Genomic DNA, 17,816 nt, shown 5'->3' on the forward strand with positions numbered 1-17,816 from the left:
AGAGTGTGAGAATAAAGTGATTTTGAACAACTAAACTTTCTAATTTGGAATCTGTGGATTGGTAACATGGTATATAACATACTGTAAGATAAGAGGTGTGTGGCGCAGTGGGTTGTGCGTAGCTGTTCGGATCAGGGTTCAAACCCCATTGCAGTCAGCATGTCGTTGTGACCCTGGGCACTACACTTCACCCCAAATTGCTCCTGTGGGGATTGTCCACAGTATTGAGTATGTAAGTCGCTTTGGATAAAAGCGTCTAACAAGCAACATGTAATAATAAGAATAAGAAGAAGGACCTTTATTAATCCCCGTGGGGAAATTCAGTTGTTTAAACAGCAACAGGGTAAGAGTGAAAAACAGGATAGCACAGATTCACACAGATTCATAAAATCAAAAATAAGATCAGCGATAAAAAAAATAATAATAATAACGAGAAACTATGAAATAAGAAATGAATACAATTCAAATGAGCGTACATATTTGGTCATATAAACTATAGGTAAGAAATGAATGAAAATGAAAATGGACATATATACATAGAGTCATATATTACATATTAGATATATTAACATGGGTTGTGGAAACAGTGTGTATTTATGTATAGTAATAGTTTCACATTATTGACCCCTTGTTGTGCAGCCTGCTACAGGCACAAAGGACTGACCGAGGCGCTTGGTGCTGTGTCGTGGAGGGATGAGTCTGTGGCTGAACGTACTCCTCATCGTACTCCTCATCTTCAGCTCTGCATGGATATATATGCAAAACAGTTCACTGGAAAGAGGCCTGCCGATACTTTCAATACATGTCAGAGATCCAGGATGTCCTGTGTGGTTTGAAAGAAACCATTTCATTTACAATTTCATTTACAACATGCTACCAAAGCTGTTGGTCACACACACACCAAAAGTGAATCACACGCTGCCAACAACAGAGTCAGTCTTCTCATGTTGTTAGTATCGCTACAATCACTTGGAGGAAAGTTAGCAGTTAGCTGTAAAGCAAACAGATATTGTTCTAAACTGTATTAAAGTAAACAGGTATTATCTTGAACTGTATTGAAGTAAACATGTATTATTTGGGACTGTTTTAAAGTAATCCTATATATATATAAACCTTCTTACTTACACTCCATGACCCAGACACCCTGCCATACACACATATACTCCCTGACCCAGAATATCAACACACACACACACACACACAGACACACACACACACACACACACACACACACACACACACACACACACACACACACACACACACACACACACACACACACACACACACACACACACACACACACACACACACACACACACATACACACACACACACACACACACACACACACACACACACACACCACACACACACACACACACACACACACACACACACACACACACACACACACACACACACACACACACACACACACACACACACACACACACACACACACACACACACACACACACACACACACACACACACATACACTTCCCCCCACCAGCACACACACACACTTCCCCCCACCAGCACACACACATGTTCTTTTCAAGGTTCTTTCCGGGGCCAATATAATCTCAAACACCAATATATCTGTGTACAATGTTTGATACCAATATATCTGTGTACAATGTTTGATTGTTTGGGAAGGAATAGTTTGTGTGAAACCTTCCTTGGGAAATTAAAGGAGTGGAGTCCGGTGGAAGATAAGAAGTGACTCTCCGCCCCAAATATGTCCAGTTCTTATTTTCTTACATTGAAAGCTCAGCAACACATGACTGTAAATATCTTCCACCCACCCTTACCACTACCCCCATATTGTCCTTTGTGGCAACGCAATGACGATACACACTGCTGAGAACTATGTATACGTAGGTCTATGGTTATCTCACATCCTTCCAAAGGTTTCAAATGTGTGAGTGAGTGAGTGTGACTGACCGAGAGATGTCATTGTATTTGATAACATTGGTAATATTGATGAGGTTTTGATTGGTAGTGTTGAAGCTGATAATTGAGGCAGGGAGGCGTGTGGTGTAGTGAGTTGTCCGTAGGTGTTCGGATTAGGGGGTCACAGGTTCAAACCCCACTGCAATCAGCATTTCGTCGTGTCCCTGGGCAAGACACTTCACCCCAAATTGCTCCTGTGGGGATTGAGTATGTAAGTTGCTTTGGCTACAAGTGTCTAACAAGTAACATGTAATGTGAGTGTGGACACATAATCAGATTTAGCAGACATTATTTATTTAAATGTTCTTATAAAGCCAACACCTTGCTAAGGCTCAACAACATCAGAAGGGTCGCTACTCATAACTTAATAATATAATAATAATATATATATATATTATTTTAAATGTGCAGAAGATAATGTCTCTGCTGGTTCTGAGCAAAGCCAAGGATATTCAAATAAAAAACCAAAAATCTTACTTTTTGTCAAGTTGGAAGTGACAAATGTTTGGCATGTTTGGCACTGAAATTCAGTTAGAAAAGCTTAAATTATTCAAATTGAAAAACTGCTGATGATTCAGTTTCTGTCTATTTTATCCTCTCATCATTTCAACAATACTTAACAATGTTTTGCATTTGCCAGGAAATTCCCCCCTTCCTCTACCAAATGTCAACAATCCCAATCAAACCGACACATCATATTGCTTTTTTGTGTGTATTCCAGCATCATAGAAGCTTTATAATCACAATGCAATTTCACATGCTTACGTGCTTTATATGAGTGCTAAACACAGCAGAATGCTAGCCAAAAAACCCAGTGCAAGCATAGTCACGTTTCAATCCTTTGTTTTGTAACCACGGCTTTCAAAAAGAGTATAAATTCACACTAAAAAGAAGAGTCTAGGGTTAACGATTTTGAAATACCAACAGCATTATGACTAACTAAGATTTAATTGTTGTAACCCTTAACTTATTGAGGTGAATTTCTTGGGAAGTTTAGTTGGCCAAGGGAAGTTGTGTAGAATTTATTCAGGTGTTTGTTTAAAATAAAATGATTGTGTTGTTTTTAATGTTTCCACGGGTTTCCCAGGAACCAAACTGAGTCTTATTCAGAATAGTATGATGCATGTGTTTTCAATGTAATGGCTTTTTCATCATTAATGCCCCTATGACTACTGTTAATTTCTGTTACCCATGTCATTTTGAAAGCGCAGCTGTGTCAAAGTGAACCAGCAGCCGGTTAGGTTTACCATTTGACAGAACATATTTTTTAGTTTGGGATGTTTTTGGCCTTAACTTTGGTTGACTATAGCAAAGGGTCGTTTACGGACATAAAGTAATATAATATAGACCTTTATTGATCCTTGTGGGGAAATTCAGATGTCAAAGCAGAGTGAAACACAGGATACTACCGAAAGAGTTTGCGTTGGGATCATAAGAAATAAGTATGTTTTAACAGTATATTTTTACAATAATATAAATAATAATAACAACAATAACATACACTAAGTAGCTGAATTTACAGACACAAGTATAATTCAACAATCCAGATTTCAGTTATGTTTCGGCAATGTGCAGACACTGGTTTAAGTGTTTGACGTGACAACATCTTAACACCTCCAACACCAACACATGCTTTGGTGGAAAGTCTATAAAAGAAAGATCTATAAAAGTCAACACAGGCTGTTGTATCTGTTGTGTCTTTATAAATCTGTCTCAACTGTAGTTACTGTATGGTGTCCACCTTTGATGAACAAACACCCAGCTCCTCTCAAGTCCAATTTCCTAATAAAATCAAATTACAAGGGTCATCTAGTAAATACAGGTAATAAACAAAACAAAAAACAAACCCAAAACAAAAAGGCGGCATACATCATATGTTGTTAAACACAAGTACAAATGATCTTTCAATTCCTGAGCGAGACAGAGACATCTCTCAGCAAGCTAACCACATACTGACGTCATCAAACAGCCAATATAAAACCCTGAAGGCAAGGGAAGAGCATTGGTCATAATGATTTCTCTGAGACTTTCCTTGGCAGTAATATCTGCATTAACTTGTTGGACTATAGTGCACGCTGCAGGCTGTGGGGAACGTCAGCATCAGGTAGATGGGCGAGGCTGTAATAAGTGTCCTCCAGGTAAAACACTTAATTCGTCTTTTAATTATTAGATAATATGTGTTTGAAATAATTTGGTCTACTTGTCTGTCATGTTTGTCCATGTAAATGACTGGTTCTATTGTTTCTTATCATTAAAGGTACATATATGAAGGACTATTGCACAGAGAAACAGCAAACTGTCTGTAGACCCTGTAAGGAAGGTTTCTACTCAGACCAATACAACATGTTCGACAGATGTGAGAAATGCCGATCATGCCTATATGGTAAGACAGAAATTAATGTTTGTAAAAGTTTGATTTAGAGATAATGAATAGTCCTCCTCTCTTTTTGGATATCTATAGTGAAACACCTGTTGATATGTGCAATACATTTAACAATGCATTTTAGTGGAAACAATACAACACTGTTGTTCCTGGAAGTCCTGTGGTTTGAATTATTGTCTGTCTACAGAATATGCTGAGAAATGTCAGAACACCACAAATGCAAACTGCTCGTGCCATAATGGTTTCCTGTGCTCCAACAATGTCTGTTCAGAGTGTCAGGAAAACAAATGCGTCAAGGGGGAAAAACCAAAGAAAACAGGTGAGAGTGGACATTTCTCTTTTCAAATGAATGCCGCATTTGCACAAAGCAGGTTTGAATAACTTAAATTTGAGTTTTTTTATTTAATATTTGAGTATCATGTCATTGGATGTCAAGGGTGGTACATTGAAATAAATGTGGGTTGGACACAGCCTTGGAATATAGGTTGGATTAATGCTCCAACCCACTCTTATGTCACCACAATAACAAATTACAGTATCTTTATATCTCAAATCACGCACACAGAATTGATGGGGATTTTCCAAATCGTTGTCACATCGGTCATTCAGTCATAGAAAGCTGAGTGTCAAGAACTGTGCAAAAGTGTTTGCTAACTTTTAAGCAATACGAAATGCAGGGAGTGGGCTGCTGACTGGCATTTGTGTCTACCGTGATCAGAAGAAAATATTAATAATGATCTTTAGGAGCATTTGGAAGTCAAAACACTTGACAACACAATACTTTTACACCAGTAATGCCAGCTATGGGTTGACTTGAAGAATGACTTTAGTCGTGATGTTCTGGGGCTTTGTCTGAAAGTGTTTATTGATAGATTATATGTAAGTTATCTATCAAATATATCTATATAACTCTTCTAATTATTTTGTTTCTTGTCGTCAATGTTCATCTTTTCAGATATGATAATGCTTTGATCTAAATGCTAATGCTAAAATGTTAATATATTAATAATAATAACACCTTTAAAATAAATCTAAATCATCATTTAACAATCTGCCATCTCTTTCTGCAGAGATAGCCTTGGACGCCAAGATGATAAATTATACGTATCAGTGTGAGCTTTTAAAAGAAGAACGTCCCAGTAAGTTGATGCAAAATTAATGTTTTTATTTGATGACAACTTAGCTGAGTTAAACTAACATGACAATGATTTTATGTTTCACCAGATCTTACCAGTGAACCAAGTCCAGAGAGACGCAGAGATGGTGTAGACTACGTTCCTGTGATCCTTGGCATCGGCTTTGTTCTGGTTTCTCTCACCCTCCTTGTGTTTCTCTCTTATGCCTGTGTGAAGAACCTAAAGAAGTATAGAGCACGTAAGTGGGCCTTAAAGATAACACTTATTTAACTATCAAATTACATTTCATTTAGCTGACCCTTTTATCCAAAACAATGTATAAGTGCAATCAATGATGTACAAAGTCAAGGAACAACAATCCTGCAAGTAATTTTTCTTCAAATCAGCCAAATCTGCTACAAACAGAAATGACCCTTCAATACAAAAAAAACATTTAACTCACTGAAAATGGATCTTGTCAAAAAATGTAAAAACAGAATTACAAAGAGCTTTTTCGAAAACAGTTGCTGAAAGAAATGTAAAAAATGCATTCAACTTATGTTTGTCGTGTTTGCACTGCTCATTTCTAATTTCATTGGAATTTTACTCAGAGAGAACACCGTTGATAACATAGAAAACATATTATGTTTTAGAAGAAACATGTACACATTATATACACATTTAAGAATAAGCAGCATTAGCATTGAGGAGCTTCAATGGAGAACAGTATCATAGACTATCATGTTTAAACTATGTATCATACATGAAATCCCAGTATCAAATTGTAGGGAAAGTGTAGTGTAGTTGAGTGTATAGAGCATTTTAACATGACTTTGTTTGTATTTACCCAAGATAACTATCCTAAAGAGGTCTTAGAGGTCTCCATCAACACGAGTGACTCCCGCCTGTCGAAGGAGGAGAGTGGGAGCGTGCTCATCATGCAGGACGAATCCAAGAACAACAGTATTGGCCCCCTGTGTCTGGAAGAAGTCGGGTTGCAGTTTATTCAGTCTGTTGACTAATATAATATTGATGTAATTGTACAAATCATCTTGTTTGTTATTAGCAGACATTTACATATAAACCTGTTCGGGTTACAGAAGCACACTTCTCGGTTTCCATCAGCAGCAGGGAAGTGAAAGACCAGGATTTGTCTTACGAACATGTGAAGGTATTATAACTGGAAACCTTATTCAAAAGTATGTTATTTTAGAAGAACTAAGTTCATAGGTCCGACATTCAGCCGTTTTAAAGCGAGTTGTTCTTATTTTGAAGGATTTGTTTAAAAAACCTAACAAACCAAAAGGCTTATGGTCATACTAATGGTAATTTCTAAACATTGCATACTTGCATTAAAGCAAAGTATTATATAGGATGTATTATACAGTTAAGTGTATTCAGCTAATATAACACCAAAGCACACAGCATCCTTGAAGCAAGACCTGTAGTTTGTGGTCGCAGATAATGAATCCTGGCAGACTGTTACTTATGTCTATTGTATTATGTATTTATTTCCCCTTCTGATTTTGTTTGTTATGTAATGTATGCATGTATTCATGCTGTGACAGCAGTAAAATGATAGTTTTATTGTGTATTTTAATCTCTTGACTTGTTCTCTTATTTCAAAATTAAGAATACAACGAAAAGGGGCCCTGGTCCTGGTCTGTTTTGAATTTCAAAGTCACAAATAAGGTCTCCCTAGGCTTCAGATAAATCGTCTCTTTAGTTTCTTTTTTAGAGGCAACATTTATTCTCTTTTTTATTTGTATAACTCTATTTTTTACTGGATAAGTAGGGGTATATTTACACTACATTAAAGATTTCAACATGACACCAAAAGGTTAATTAGCTCACAAAAAAAAAGATACATTTTATAGAAAACAACAGTTAGTGAAAATGGTTGTCATTAAGTTATATTTCATCCCCACTCATGCTTTCAAAACAAGCAAACATGCAATGACAACAAAACATAAGTAGCACCCACCCACCTACAATACTCCCCCACCAGACTGACACATCATTGCTATAGTGGAGAACAGCTTCAAAATCTAAAATCTCAAACCTGTTAGAAATCCCTTACACTCCTGTTGCTGACTTTTAGGTAGTAGCAAGACCTTTAATAGCAACACAATTTTTGACACAAATAAACATTTATATATGGCTCTTGAGGGCTCTGAAGTGAAGTGTACTTCTTAAGCTGAATCCATCAATCAAAGTCAATCAAAGTTTCGTGTTCTTTTGTCTCAGAGGGCTTTACAGTTTATCCAGAACATGAATACGTCGGAGATTCCCGGAGCTGTAAGCTTTTAAAAATATTTATTGAAGAGAGAACAGTCACTGTGTTTCTCCTTGCAAGAAGCGCCGACTCCTCATCACTCCACCGCTCCCATGTTTTCTTTTGTGTTGCCATAAGTTAGTCTCTCTCCGTTGGTGCGCTGGGCTAATGCTAATAATGCTAATGCAAGCAAATAAAATGGCGGCTTCACAAAACTTTTTGGAGTTTTACGGGGTGTGGTTTGCAATTCGCCCAGCCAATCAGAAATTGGAACCTTTTCCTCCCCAGGAACGTACCACCTCTCTAGAAGGGACTGAAAAGGGGTGAAAAGGTTCGCATGAACTAGGTTCTAGTTCCAAATCATTTTGGTGTGAACGCAAAATCCAAGAACTATCGCAACTATCGGGCCATATTAATTTATTTTTTGGGGGATGTGAAAAATTATGGGTTTTTTTGTTCTGAGAAAAAAGTCGGAATTTGGACTTTTTTCTTAGAACAATACATTAAAAAAAAAATAATTCACATCCCCACGTTTTTTTCTTCATGTGGCCCTAACCGTCCTCCATACATGAGTGCAATGCATTTTAGTGGATAAAAGACAACGCTGCACGCTATGGGTGTATTTCCTTCATCTGCCTGCAGGGGCGCTGTCGGTGCGTTTTCTGCAGACTGATCATATGACAGCTGCCTGCGTCCCACTTCCCTTCCTCGCTGGAAAACGCCACATCTGACAGGGAGGGAGAGACAGACACTACCGTGGGGGAGTGTGGACACCGACCTGAAGATGCTGGCCCTAGTGAACCGGCTGCTGGACTGGTTTAAGACTCTGTTTTGGAAGGAGGAGATGGAGCTGACGCTGGTTGGCCTCCAGTACTCGGGAAAAACTACATTTGTAAACGTGATCGCTGTAAGTCTTCAGCTGCTAGCCACCTTGCTAGGGGCAGTGCTAATACTATTAGCGCTAATAATGGGATAAGAGTTAGGCTAACTAGGTAATGCTACACTGTCTGGGTCTTCGGGTACAAAAACAATGTGACGTTGATATGTTTAGGACAGAAGCATCCATAAAAACAAACCTGGACATGAGTCAGGTTGTAGGAAGAGTGTCAACAAGTCAGCTGAGCTAACTAGTTTTCTGCAGCCACTAGTCGTCGGCTAGTGGCTAATTATGTTAGGATTGTTTAGCATGCTGAAACCTAAACGCAACATACACATATATGCCTTGTTGTGGTAAAATTGCATCACTTACTAGCTGTAGGGTCGTGTTATAGCGAGTATAAAGCTGTCAGACAGGAAGGTAACTGAGAACATGTTGAACATACAGGTGTCCTGCAACAGGTTAAAAATCTCCGCAAAAAACAAATGATTTTTTTACAGATTTTAGGAGCCTAGAACAAAAAGTTAATCTGTAGCTGGGTCAGTTTGTTTTGTTTTAACATATTATTTGGACATATTTACAAATATATCCATGTCTCAGTTGTTGTTGGTGTCTAAGAACAGGTTGCAAGTGGCATATTAAAAGTGATATAAAGCAATGCTTAACAACTTAACAAGACTCATACTGCAGCAGCTTTAATGCAAATTGTGGTCAAGTTACACACAGATTGTATCTTTGACCTCGTCTGACTGCGGCTGCAGAGCATCCTTTCTTGGCAGGCCATTTCTCTTGTGCAACTCTGCAACTTTGTGCAATTTGCCAACATTTCTCAAATGTTTATAGTGGAGCAACTTTTCTTTGGCTAATCATCAGACAGAAACTGAGTTTTCAACAGCATATTGTGAAAAGTAAGCTTAAGTTGCTCTGCTTTGTTTTGAGTTGCTTATCAGTTTGATTCATAAATGAAAAATCAAACACCTCAACTAATCAGAGACAGAACTGGATGATTGAAAGATTTAATTACAAAGTCTTCGAAAAAAAGAAAGAAAACCAGTGCATAGTATTTTTTAGTGCAGAAACATTTTGTTTAATAAGCATCAGATGGTTGGTGTCTGAGGAGGAAATGTGTGTGTTTTGTGGTTGGAACAAAACTAAGATCCTTCTTTCACACACGTAAGAGATGACAGCCTCTGACACAGAGGAGTGAATGAATGGTTGTTGTGGGGGTGGTTCCTCCTTCCTCAGTCATGAGACTGCTGCACTCATTTCCACTTAGCTTCATCAGGTGACTCCTGCAAGTCATGTGCTGTGAAATGTGCGTACAGCAGCCCGCTGGTTTATAAAAGGGGGCAGGGAGAAGGGCGAGACACAGCTTGGGAGTTTGATGTTACAGGGGAATGCCACTGATTCTGTATTCTGACACAAAATGAGCAATCACAATAGCCACAATACGTTGAGAAAAACATCTGGTTTTAGTGTTTTAAAGTATTTATCTTGGTTTGTTGATTTGCTTTAGGAGAACATATTGGCGTTTCACAAATACAAGTACCTGCCTTTTAACAGTTTTGGACACAGTAACACATAAACTAGATTTGAGTGTTTTTTCTATAATTTTTTAAACCTTTTCTGTACCCCATTTAAATCTTAAATACTGTATGATGAGAAGTATTACACTATGTTACAGTATTAAGCTATGTTATAATAAAGGTACGTAAACAAGTGAAAGTACAAGAGATCCAGTGCAGCATGTCATAATGATAATACATTTGTTCTATTAGAGATTATTTTATAATTTATTTTAATATGGATGCATAAAACGATTAGGTGATCAAAAACTCTGTAATACTGTGTTCTCTGTCCTCTTACTGGGCTGGAACATAATGGATTATGTTTTATGGATATTTTTCTATGTATGAAATGTCCATTTGCAGCTTTATTATATTGTTTTTATTGTCAGTTTTATTTTAAGATGTATTTTACTTATGTATTTATTTTCAGTCTGGGCATTTCAGTGAAGACATGATCCCTACGGTGGGGTTCAATATGAGGAAGGTCACCAAAGGAAACGTCACCATAAAGGTATTTCAATCCTTCTACTGTCAGTGCAGTGTAACTGTAAATAACCTTTTTAATACAAAGAGGAAGTTATAATTAAAATATGAGTATCACATGAAGATGTGCCTGTCATTCTGTAGATCTGGGATATAGGAGGGCAGCCAAGGTTCAGGAGCATGTGGGAGCGGTACTGTCGGGGAGTTAATTCAATCGTGTGAGTATATCAGTTTCAATCTTCATCTTTGTCTGACAAACATAATGAATGGTAACAAGCTCTTGAAATGGACGGAGTGTACTTTTAATGTATGTAAAACACATTTAACTTATTTTGGTCTTGCTCATTTCTAGGTACATGGTTGACGCAGCAGATCAAGAAAAGGTGGAGGCATCTAGAAACGAGCTTCATAATTTATTAGACAAACCTCAGTTGCAAGGAATTCCTGTAAGTGTTTTCCAGAAACCAATATTCTATTTCTGCACCATTTATGCAGAACTGTGTGTGGGTTTTAACAACTATTACTTGCTGCAGTTGCTTATTTAAATTGTCTTGTTCTTTTTAGGTTTTGGTACTCGGTAACAAAAGGGATCTCCCCAATGCTCTAGATGAAAAGCAGCTCATTGAGAAAATGTATGTATGTCAAATGGTGCAAAGTTGTTATCAATTTAATTAAATTAGAGCTGAAGCCCAGTTTTGCACTGTTTCATTTGTACTTTAGTGCACTATAGTCTCTTTCTGTCATGAAATTGCCCTTTTAGTTTCTTATTTAATGGTTAAATGGAAAAATTATTTAGGACTCAATATCAGAATATCATTATATGCTAATGACAATGCAATTTCCTCTGACATCTCTACTGGTAAAGCTGTTGCTATGTAAAGCAGGAAATGGCTCCATCTGCTGTCATGTTAGAAATATGTGCAGAGTTGCTGCATAAGCTGCCTATGAGTGAGATTGATTGTCAGCCTGATAGCAAACTTCTTATATTTATGCCCCTTTTTCTCCTTCAAAGGAATCTGGCAGCCATTCAGGACAGAGAGATATGCTGCTACTCCATTTCCTGCAAAGAGAAAGACAACATTGGTGAGTTGCAGTGATTGAACTCAATTTCAGAGTCTGGCATATGTCAATGACTAGCGAGAGGAAAACCAAAATAATGCATGATACGAAGCTGCAATGACCGTGTGATCAAATATTGCAATACGGATATCTTTGTCCTTTTGGCTAAGCAGTTTATTAAAGACTAACTTATACATCGTTAAAAGTAAAAAGCGTATACATCTGTGCTTCATGGCTATTGTGACAGCTATTGTCTCTCTGTGAAGTGTTTTAGGGTGCATTCACACCTAATAGTCTGTTTTCTGGTGCGCACCAGAACAACAGTTTGTTACATTGTTTCATTTTTCAGAAGGTTCGGTTTGCGTTCACACTAAACGGACTATAAACTTTAAACACAAGTCATGTGCACGGAAATGCTGTTCAACCATTGGTCAGACATTAAGGTGGTAAAAACGCAAATCCCGGCAATTTCTACCGGAGCCTCCGCCATGGAGCATCGGCACTTTCGGCAGGTTATTCTCATGCTGCTGTTAATCTGGAGAGCAACAGACTCTAGCGGCCCGCGCATATGATTATAAACATTATAACATAATGAGAGATGTTCTGCAGTAAGGAGGGGCGTTTCACCGACGGCAGGTGTTCTTACTTTTATAGTTGACGGAGCATTTTTACTTTACACAACACTGTTCAACACTTCATTCTGCTTCACTCTTTAACTAAACAACCGCGGATGTCTTGAAAGACTCTTTCGCTAAAGATTTTGAAGATATCCGCGCTCTTGTGACGCGTACAGTTGCAAGAAAAAGTATGTGAACCCTTTGGAATTACCTGGATTTCTGCATAAGTTGGTCATAAAATGTGTTCTGATCTTCATCTAAGTCACAACAATAGACAAACACAGTCTGCTTAAACTAATACCACACAAACAATTATATGTTTTCATGTTTTTATTGAACACACCATGTAAACATTCACAGTGCAGGGTGGAAGAAGTATGTGAATCCCTAGGCTAAAGACTTCTTCAAGAGCTAATTGGAGTCAGGAGTCAGCCAACCTGGAGTCCAATCAATGAGACGAGATTGGAGGTGTTGGTTAAAGCTGCCATGCCCTATAAAAAATACACACCAGTTTTGAATTTGCTATTCTCAAGAAGCATTGCCAGATGTGAACCACGCCTCGCACAAAAGATCTCTCAGAAGACCTACGATTAAGAATTGTTGACTTGCATAAAGCTGGAAAGGGTTCCAAAAGTATCTCTGAAAGCCTTGATGTTCATCAGTCCACGGTAAGACAAAGTGTCTATAAATGGAGAAAGTTCAGCACTGTTGCTCCTCTCCCTAGGAGTGGCCGTCCTGTAAAGATGACTGCAAGAGCACAGCGCAGAATGCTCAATGAGGTGAAGAAGAATCCTCGAGTGTCAGCTAGAGACTTAAAGAAATCTCTGGCACATGCTAACATCTCTGTTGACGAATCTACGATACGTAAAACACTGAACAAGAATGGAGTTCATGGGAGGACACCACGGAGGAAGCCACTGCTGTCCAGAAAAAACATTGCTGCACGTTTGAAGTTTGCAAAAGAGCACCTGGATGTTCCACAGCACTACTGGCAACATATTCTGTGGACAGATGAAACCAAAGTTGAGTTGTTTGGAAGGAACACACCTGTGGAGAATCCAAAGGGTTCACATACTTTTTCTTGCAACTGTAAATACTACGCTTCCTATGTTTTGGTGCGGACTGCGTTCACACCAGCAATGAACCGCTCCAGAGTTCGCAAGCAAGCGCTCCGAGACCACCTATTTTAGCGGACCAGAGTCCGGTTGTTTAGTTCACTTAAGAGGTCTCGGATTGTGTTCACACCGACCCAAATGAACCGCACCAAGCGGCTAAACGCACCAGGGTTTGATTCAACCGGACTATACAAGGCAGGTGTGAACGCACCCCTAGTGTCTGCTTGTAATAGCAATTTTAGTTAGAATTGGCTGAATAATACATCGATGCTCAGACTGATTCTGTGTTTCTTTGATTCTAGACATAACACTTCAGTGGCTCATCCAGCACTCAAAATCCAGTAGGAGCTGAAAATGCAGGAGTTGTTTTCAGCTGTGTATTGCCATGTAACTGTTATGCCACCACCGGGCCCCCCCACCCATCACCTGTTGTATTTTCAACTCACATGTTGCTCTTTTCTGCTTGTGACACACACTTCCCCCCTTTTCATTTAGTCGTTATTTCACAAACCCTGAGAATGAACTACTAAAAAATGTTATTCTGGTATCAGATGTAAGGAACATTATTGGCATTATTGTCCTGTAAAGCTTTGGAGTCAGAGCCTAATTTGGAATATATTTGTCATAATTTAGGCATTACCCGGCTGATCATACCCAGTGGTTCATAACACTAATCTGGGGTATACAACAACAACCTCCTAAAGAAGGGTTGATAACAAGAAATGTTCTTCACACTGTCACATATAACGCCAGCAGACTGCTGATGAGACATGCAGCTCTTCCCACTTCTTTCTAGCTCTACTCTGTGATCGTATTTGAATGTCACCTTTAGCTTGATAACATCTTCTTCTTTCACGGAGATGTCTATTGTTTTAGAAAATGTGCAAGTCAATAGATGCAGGTCTGTACAAATGTTGAGCTAGTATGATTTTTACTGATGTGAGATGTGCGTGTATGAATATGTGATTCTATTTAAAGTCTGACTGTTCTATAAGTAAAAATACGTGTACGGGGTCGTGTGGGTTATTTTGGCCTCAGTTGTAAGTATCCACGGTGGAAGATGTTGTTTGTGCTGCCTCAAAGCTGAGAGAGTGGCATAATTTAAAGTGCCTTGTGCAATGTCTCTCGCCTCTGCAGCCAAACAGCATGCAAGGTGTGCCTACCTGGGAAAAGTAAAAAACACCACTATATATTCAACAAATAAAAAGGCTTGCTTTTTAATTTAAACTTTGTCCTGTGGTTTGTACACCTATATTTCATACATATTAAATGTAAATGTGGTAACACTTTATATTAAGGTACACCATCAACTAGTTGTTAATTAACATGCATATTAGCAGTATATTGGCTCTTTATTAGTCATTATAAAACACTTATTAATGCCTTATTCTACATGACTATATTCTACAGGTAATAGGCCATTAGTTGAGAGTTTTTCCTCAATAACCCTCTAATTAGTCCTTATTTATTGCAAGGAAGGAAGTTGTTGTACATTAGCTTTGGTCTTAATATGCTCTCCTCAATATGTCTAAATAACTCAAAATTAGGTATTTCTATCAAAGAATATGTTCCTTATTTTAAAGTGAAGTATTGTTCATAACCAATAAGCTAATTTGACTCTAATTGACCTGAACAGGTTCCCTATTCTAAAGTTGCCTCCTCTTCACACTTTGTAAATACATTAAAGTACACAACTACTGAAATTAAACTCAACAGTACATGAACAAAGTAGGCTCACGTTGACATCTGTTTTATTAATGAACCACTAAAGAGAGGTTCAGACACATACCAAAACATGTCAAGTTTCTCCAATGCTGAGTACACATACTGTATGCAGCCTGTACTTTTTAATAAAAACTGATTTTTAACAGAGTTTATGTATTTGTGATCATACTGTGTGACCTGCTTGTATGTATACTGTAAGAGTCGGTGAGGGCTGATAATTTATTCCGGGAATTTACTCAGACCTACTAATTGACCTAACCGAAGTTATTGAGTCTATGTAAGTTTACTGCTTGGCTCAGATCCACCAACATCAGCAATATCTCACCTCTATTAAAGGTGGGGTAGGTAAGTTTCAGAAACCGGCTCGAGATACACTTTTTGTTATATTCCATGGAATGCTCTAAACATTCCGATAGCAATGAATATCTTAAGTGCTTTGACAAAAAATCCATAAAAAAAATTTCATCTGTAGAAGCCGTAATACTGTAAAAAGTACAACCAATGGCCTACCTGCCTGTCAGCCTTCCATCGGGGCACAAACTTATCTCGTGCCCTCATTGGTCATGTGCGCGGTCGTGTGTGTTGGAGGAGGGGCTCTATAAGGAAGTGGCAGATTTTCTCCGGTTGTATATTTTCAAATTCTATCGATCTCGAGCCGGTTTCTCAAACTTACCTACCCCACCTTTAACTCCCTGAAGAACCAGGTTCAATTAACTGCCGTTTCAATTCAGACAACTCTCTTAAATCTGTTTAAGCGATCCCGAAGGATTTTGATATCAGTAAAGGAGGTGTGGCCCTACCTAAGTGTGAGTGTGGCAGGGTGCAGTCTTACCTTTGAAGCAGGAGAGGAGAGCGCAGATGTCTTTTTAAGTTGTCCCAATCCAAAAGGTGGGATCAGTTTATTTGAAGAACAATAGGTCCAAACTAATACAGGGTTTTTACCTTCTCTCTTTACAACATTATAATCATTCTAAATCTATCATGCTGTGATCATGTTCTAATATGAAACTTTAATGTACAGTTTTACATTTATTACCATAATTTGTAACTTCAACTGCCCAATTCAGTTGTGACATTTAAAATCTCCCGATAGAATTTAGAGGCATTTCCTCATAAAAGACCGGTGATAATAAAAAGCACATTCAAACTTTCATTTTCACCCAATCAATTTCATACCTTTTTTTCCCGACACAGATGGCGGGAATAACATTAAAAAAAAACCATACCTAGCCGCATGAATTCGGAGGAAGATTCCTCAAAGCTGGCGGGCCTAATATTCACAACCACACTCCTATATTCCAACACAGATGGCGGGTATTAACATTCAAAAACCCATACCTATCCGCATGAATTCGGAGGAAGATTCCTCACAGCCTCTCTGAAGAACCAGCACCTTACCGTGGTAGAGAGGTTTGTGTGCCCTGATGAACCTGGGGGCTGTGTTGTCTGGAACCTTGTGTTCCTGGTAGGGTCTCCCATGGCAAATTGGTCTCAGGCAAGGGGCCAGACTAAGATTGGTTCAAAAGACCTTTTTTTTATTTTTTATTTATCCTTTATTTATCCAGGAATGTCCCATTGAGATACAAGATCTCTTCTTCCAGGGAGTCCTGACCAACACGGCACACAACAAGTTTCAACATAAAACAAAGGCATTAAACAAAAAAAACATACAATTCAAATATAAATACAGAAGGCCATTTGTGCAGTGGCAAGAAGCATAATCACATCAGCAATAGCATCAGGTAAAACAGTTACATGTTTCATGAAGGGCTAATCGTAGCATACCTTTAAAAGCATTTACAGTAGGAAGTGCCTCTAGACAAAGTTTTACTTGCAGCGTATTCCATAAAAAGGGAGCATAGTGGGAGAATGCAGCTTTACCAAGCTCTGACTGCATCAAAGGAACATTTAAAAGCATCCCATTTGCTGCTCGTCTAGTATTAAAAAAGCAAGTATAAAATGACAGAAGTCTGGAGATATATAAGGGCAGCTTACCTAGCAATGACTTAAGGATAAAAATCAACATGTGTGATTGTCTTCTTTGGTACAGAGAGGACCATCCTAAGGACTGATACAAAGTGCAGTGGTGGGTGCGAGAGCCTGCACCCGTTACAAAACGTATAGCAGTATGGTACGCAGAGTCCAGCTTTTTAAGCAGGGAGGAAGAAGCATGCATATAGATCACATCGCCATAGTCTAATACAGACAGAAAGGAACTCTGCACAATTCTCTTCCTGGCTTCAGACGGGAAACATTTCCTTAAACGAAAGAAAAAGCCCAGTTTAGGTCTAAGTTTTCTCAGTAGGTTCCCAATATGAACATCAAAGGCCATCTTTTCATCAATCCATATGCCCAGATATTTGTAGGATGCTACTTTGTCAAGGCATGTCCCTTCCAGTGTAAGAATCGGAGGGACAGCTGTATTAGCTCGAGAGCGAGAGAAGGTCATGTACTTGGTCTTTTTTGCATTAAGGACCAGTCTTAGCCTTAGCAAGGAGTGTTGCAGTGTATTAAAAGCATCCTGTAGAAGCTCTATAGCCTGAGTTAAAGAGGAAGCCACTGTATAAACAACTGTATCATCGGCGTATAAATGAAACCGTGCTGGGTTTATCCCATTTCCTAGTTCATTTATAAAGATGG

The 17,816-nt window shown here is 38.5% G+C and overlaps 2 protein-coding genes and 1 long non-coding RNA gene across 3 annotated transcripts; 2 read left to right on the forward strand and 1 right to left on the reverse strand.

Moving 5' to 3' along the window:
• Nucleotides 1–496: 496 nt before the first annotated feature.
• Nucleotides 497–9,292, reverse strand: LOC117447241 (uncharacterized). The gene is made up of 4 exons (XR_004552208.1): nt 8,982–9,292; nt 6,305–6,437; nt 5,574–5,697; nt 497–823 (listed from the first exon to the last, which is right to left on the reverse strand). It is a non-coding gene; the product is annotated as an uncharacterized lncRNA (long non-coding RNA).
• LOC117447239 (tumor necrosis factor receptor superfamily member 5-like) lies at nt 3,971–7,018 on the forward strand. The gene is made up of 6 exons (XM_034083923.2): nt 3,971–4,097; nt 4,217–4,342; nt 4,530–4,661; nt 5,413–5,481; nt 5,567–5,716; nt 6,310–7,018. The coding sequence occupies exons 1-6, from the start codon at nt 3,971–3,973 to the stop codon at nt 6,477–6,479; spliced, it is 774 nt and encodes a 257-aa protein (XP_033939814.1). The 3' UTR covers nt 6,480–7,018.
• arl8ba (ADP-ribosylation factor-like 8Ba) lies at nt 8,413–14,678 on the forward strand. The gene is made up of 7 exons (XM_034083925.2): nt 8,413–8,639; nt 10,608–10,688; nt 10,805–10,878; nt 11,013–11,106; nt 11,225–11,292; nt 11,673–11,743; nt 13,754–14,678. Exons 1-7 carry the CDS (start codon nt 8,517–8,519, stop codon nt 13,801–13,803), a joined length of 561 nt encoding a protein of 186 aa, XP_033939816.1. The 5' UTR covers nt 8,413–8,516; the 3' UTR covers nt 13,804–14,678.
• The last annotated feature ends 3,138 nt before the right edge of the window (nt 14,679–17,816 follow it).

This window comes from Pseudochaenichthys georgianus, chromosome 5 (genome assembly GCF_902827115.2).
Source record: "Pseudochaenichthys georgianus chromosome 5, fPseGeo1.2, whole genome shotgun sequence".
NCBI classification, from domain to species: domain Eukaryota; kingdom Metazoa; phylum Chordata; class Actinopteri; order Perciformes; family Channichthyidae; genus Pseudochaenichthys; species Pseudochaenichthys georgianus.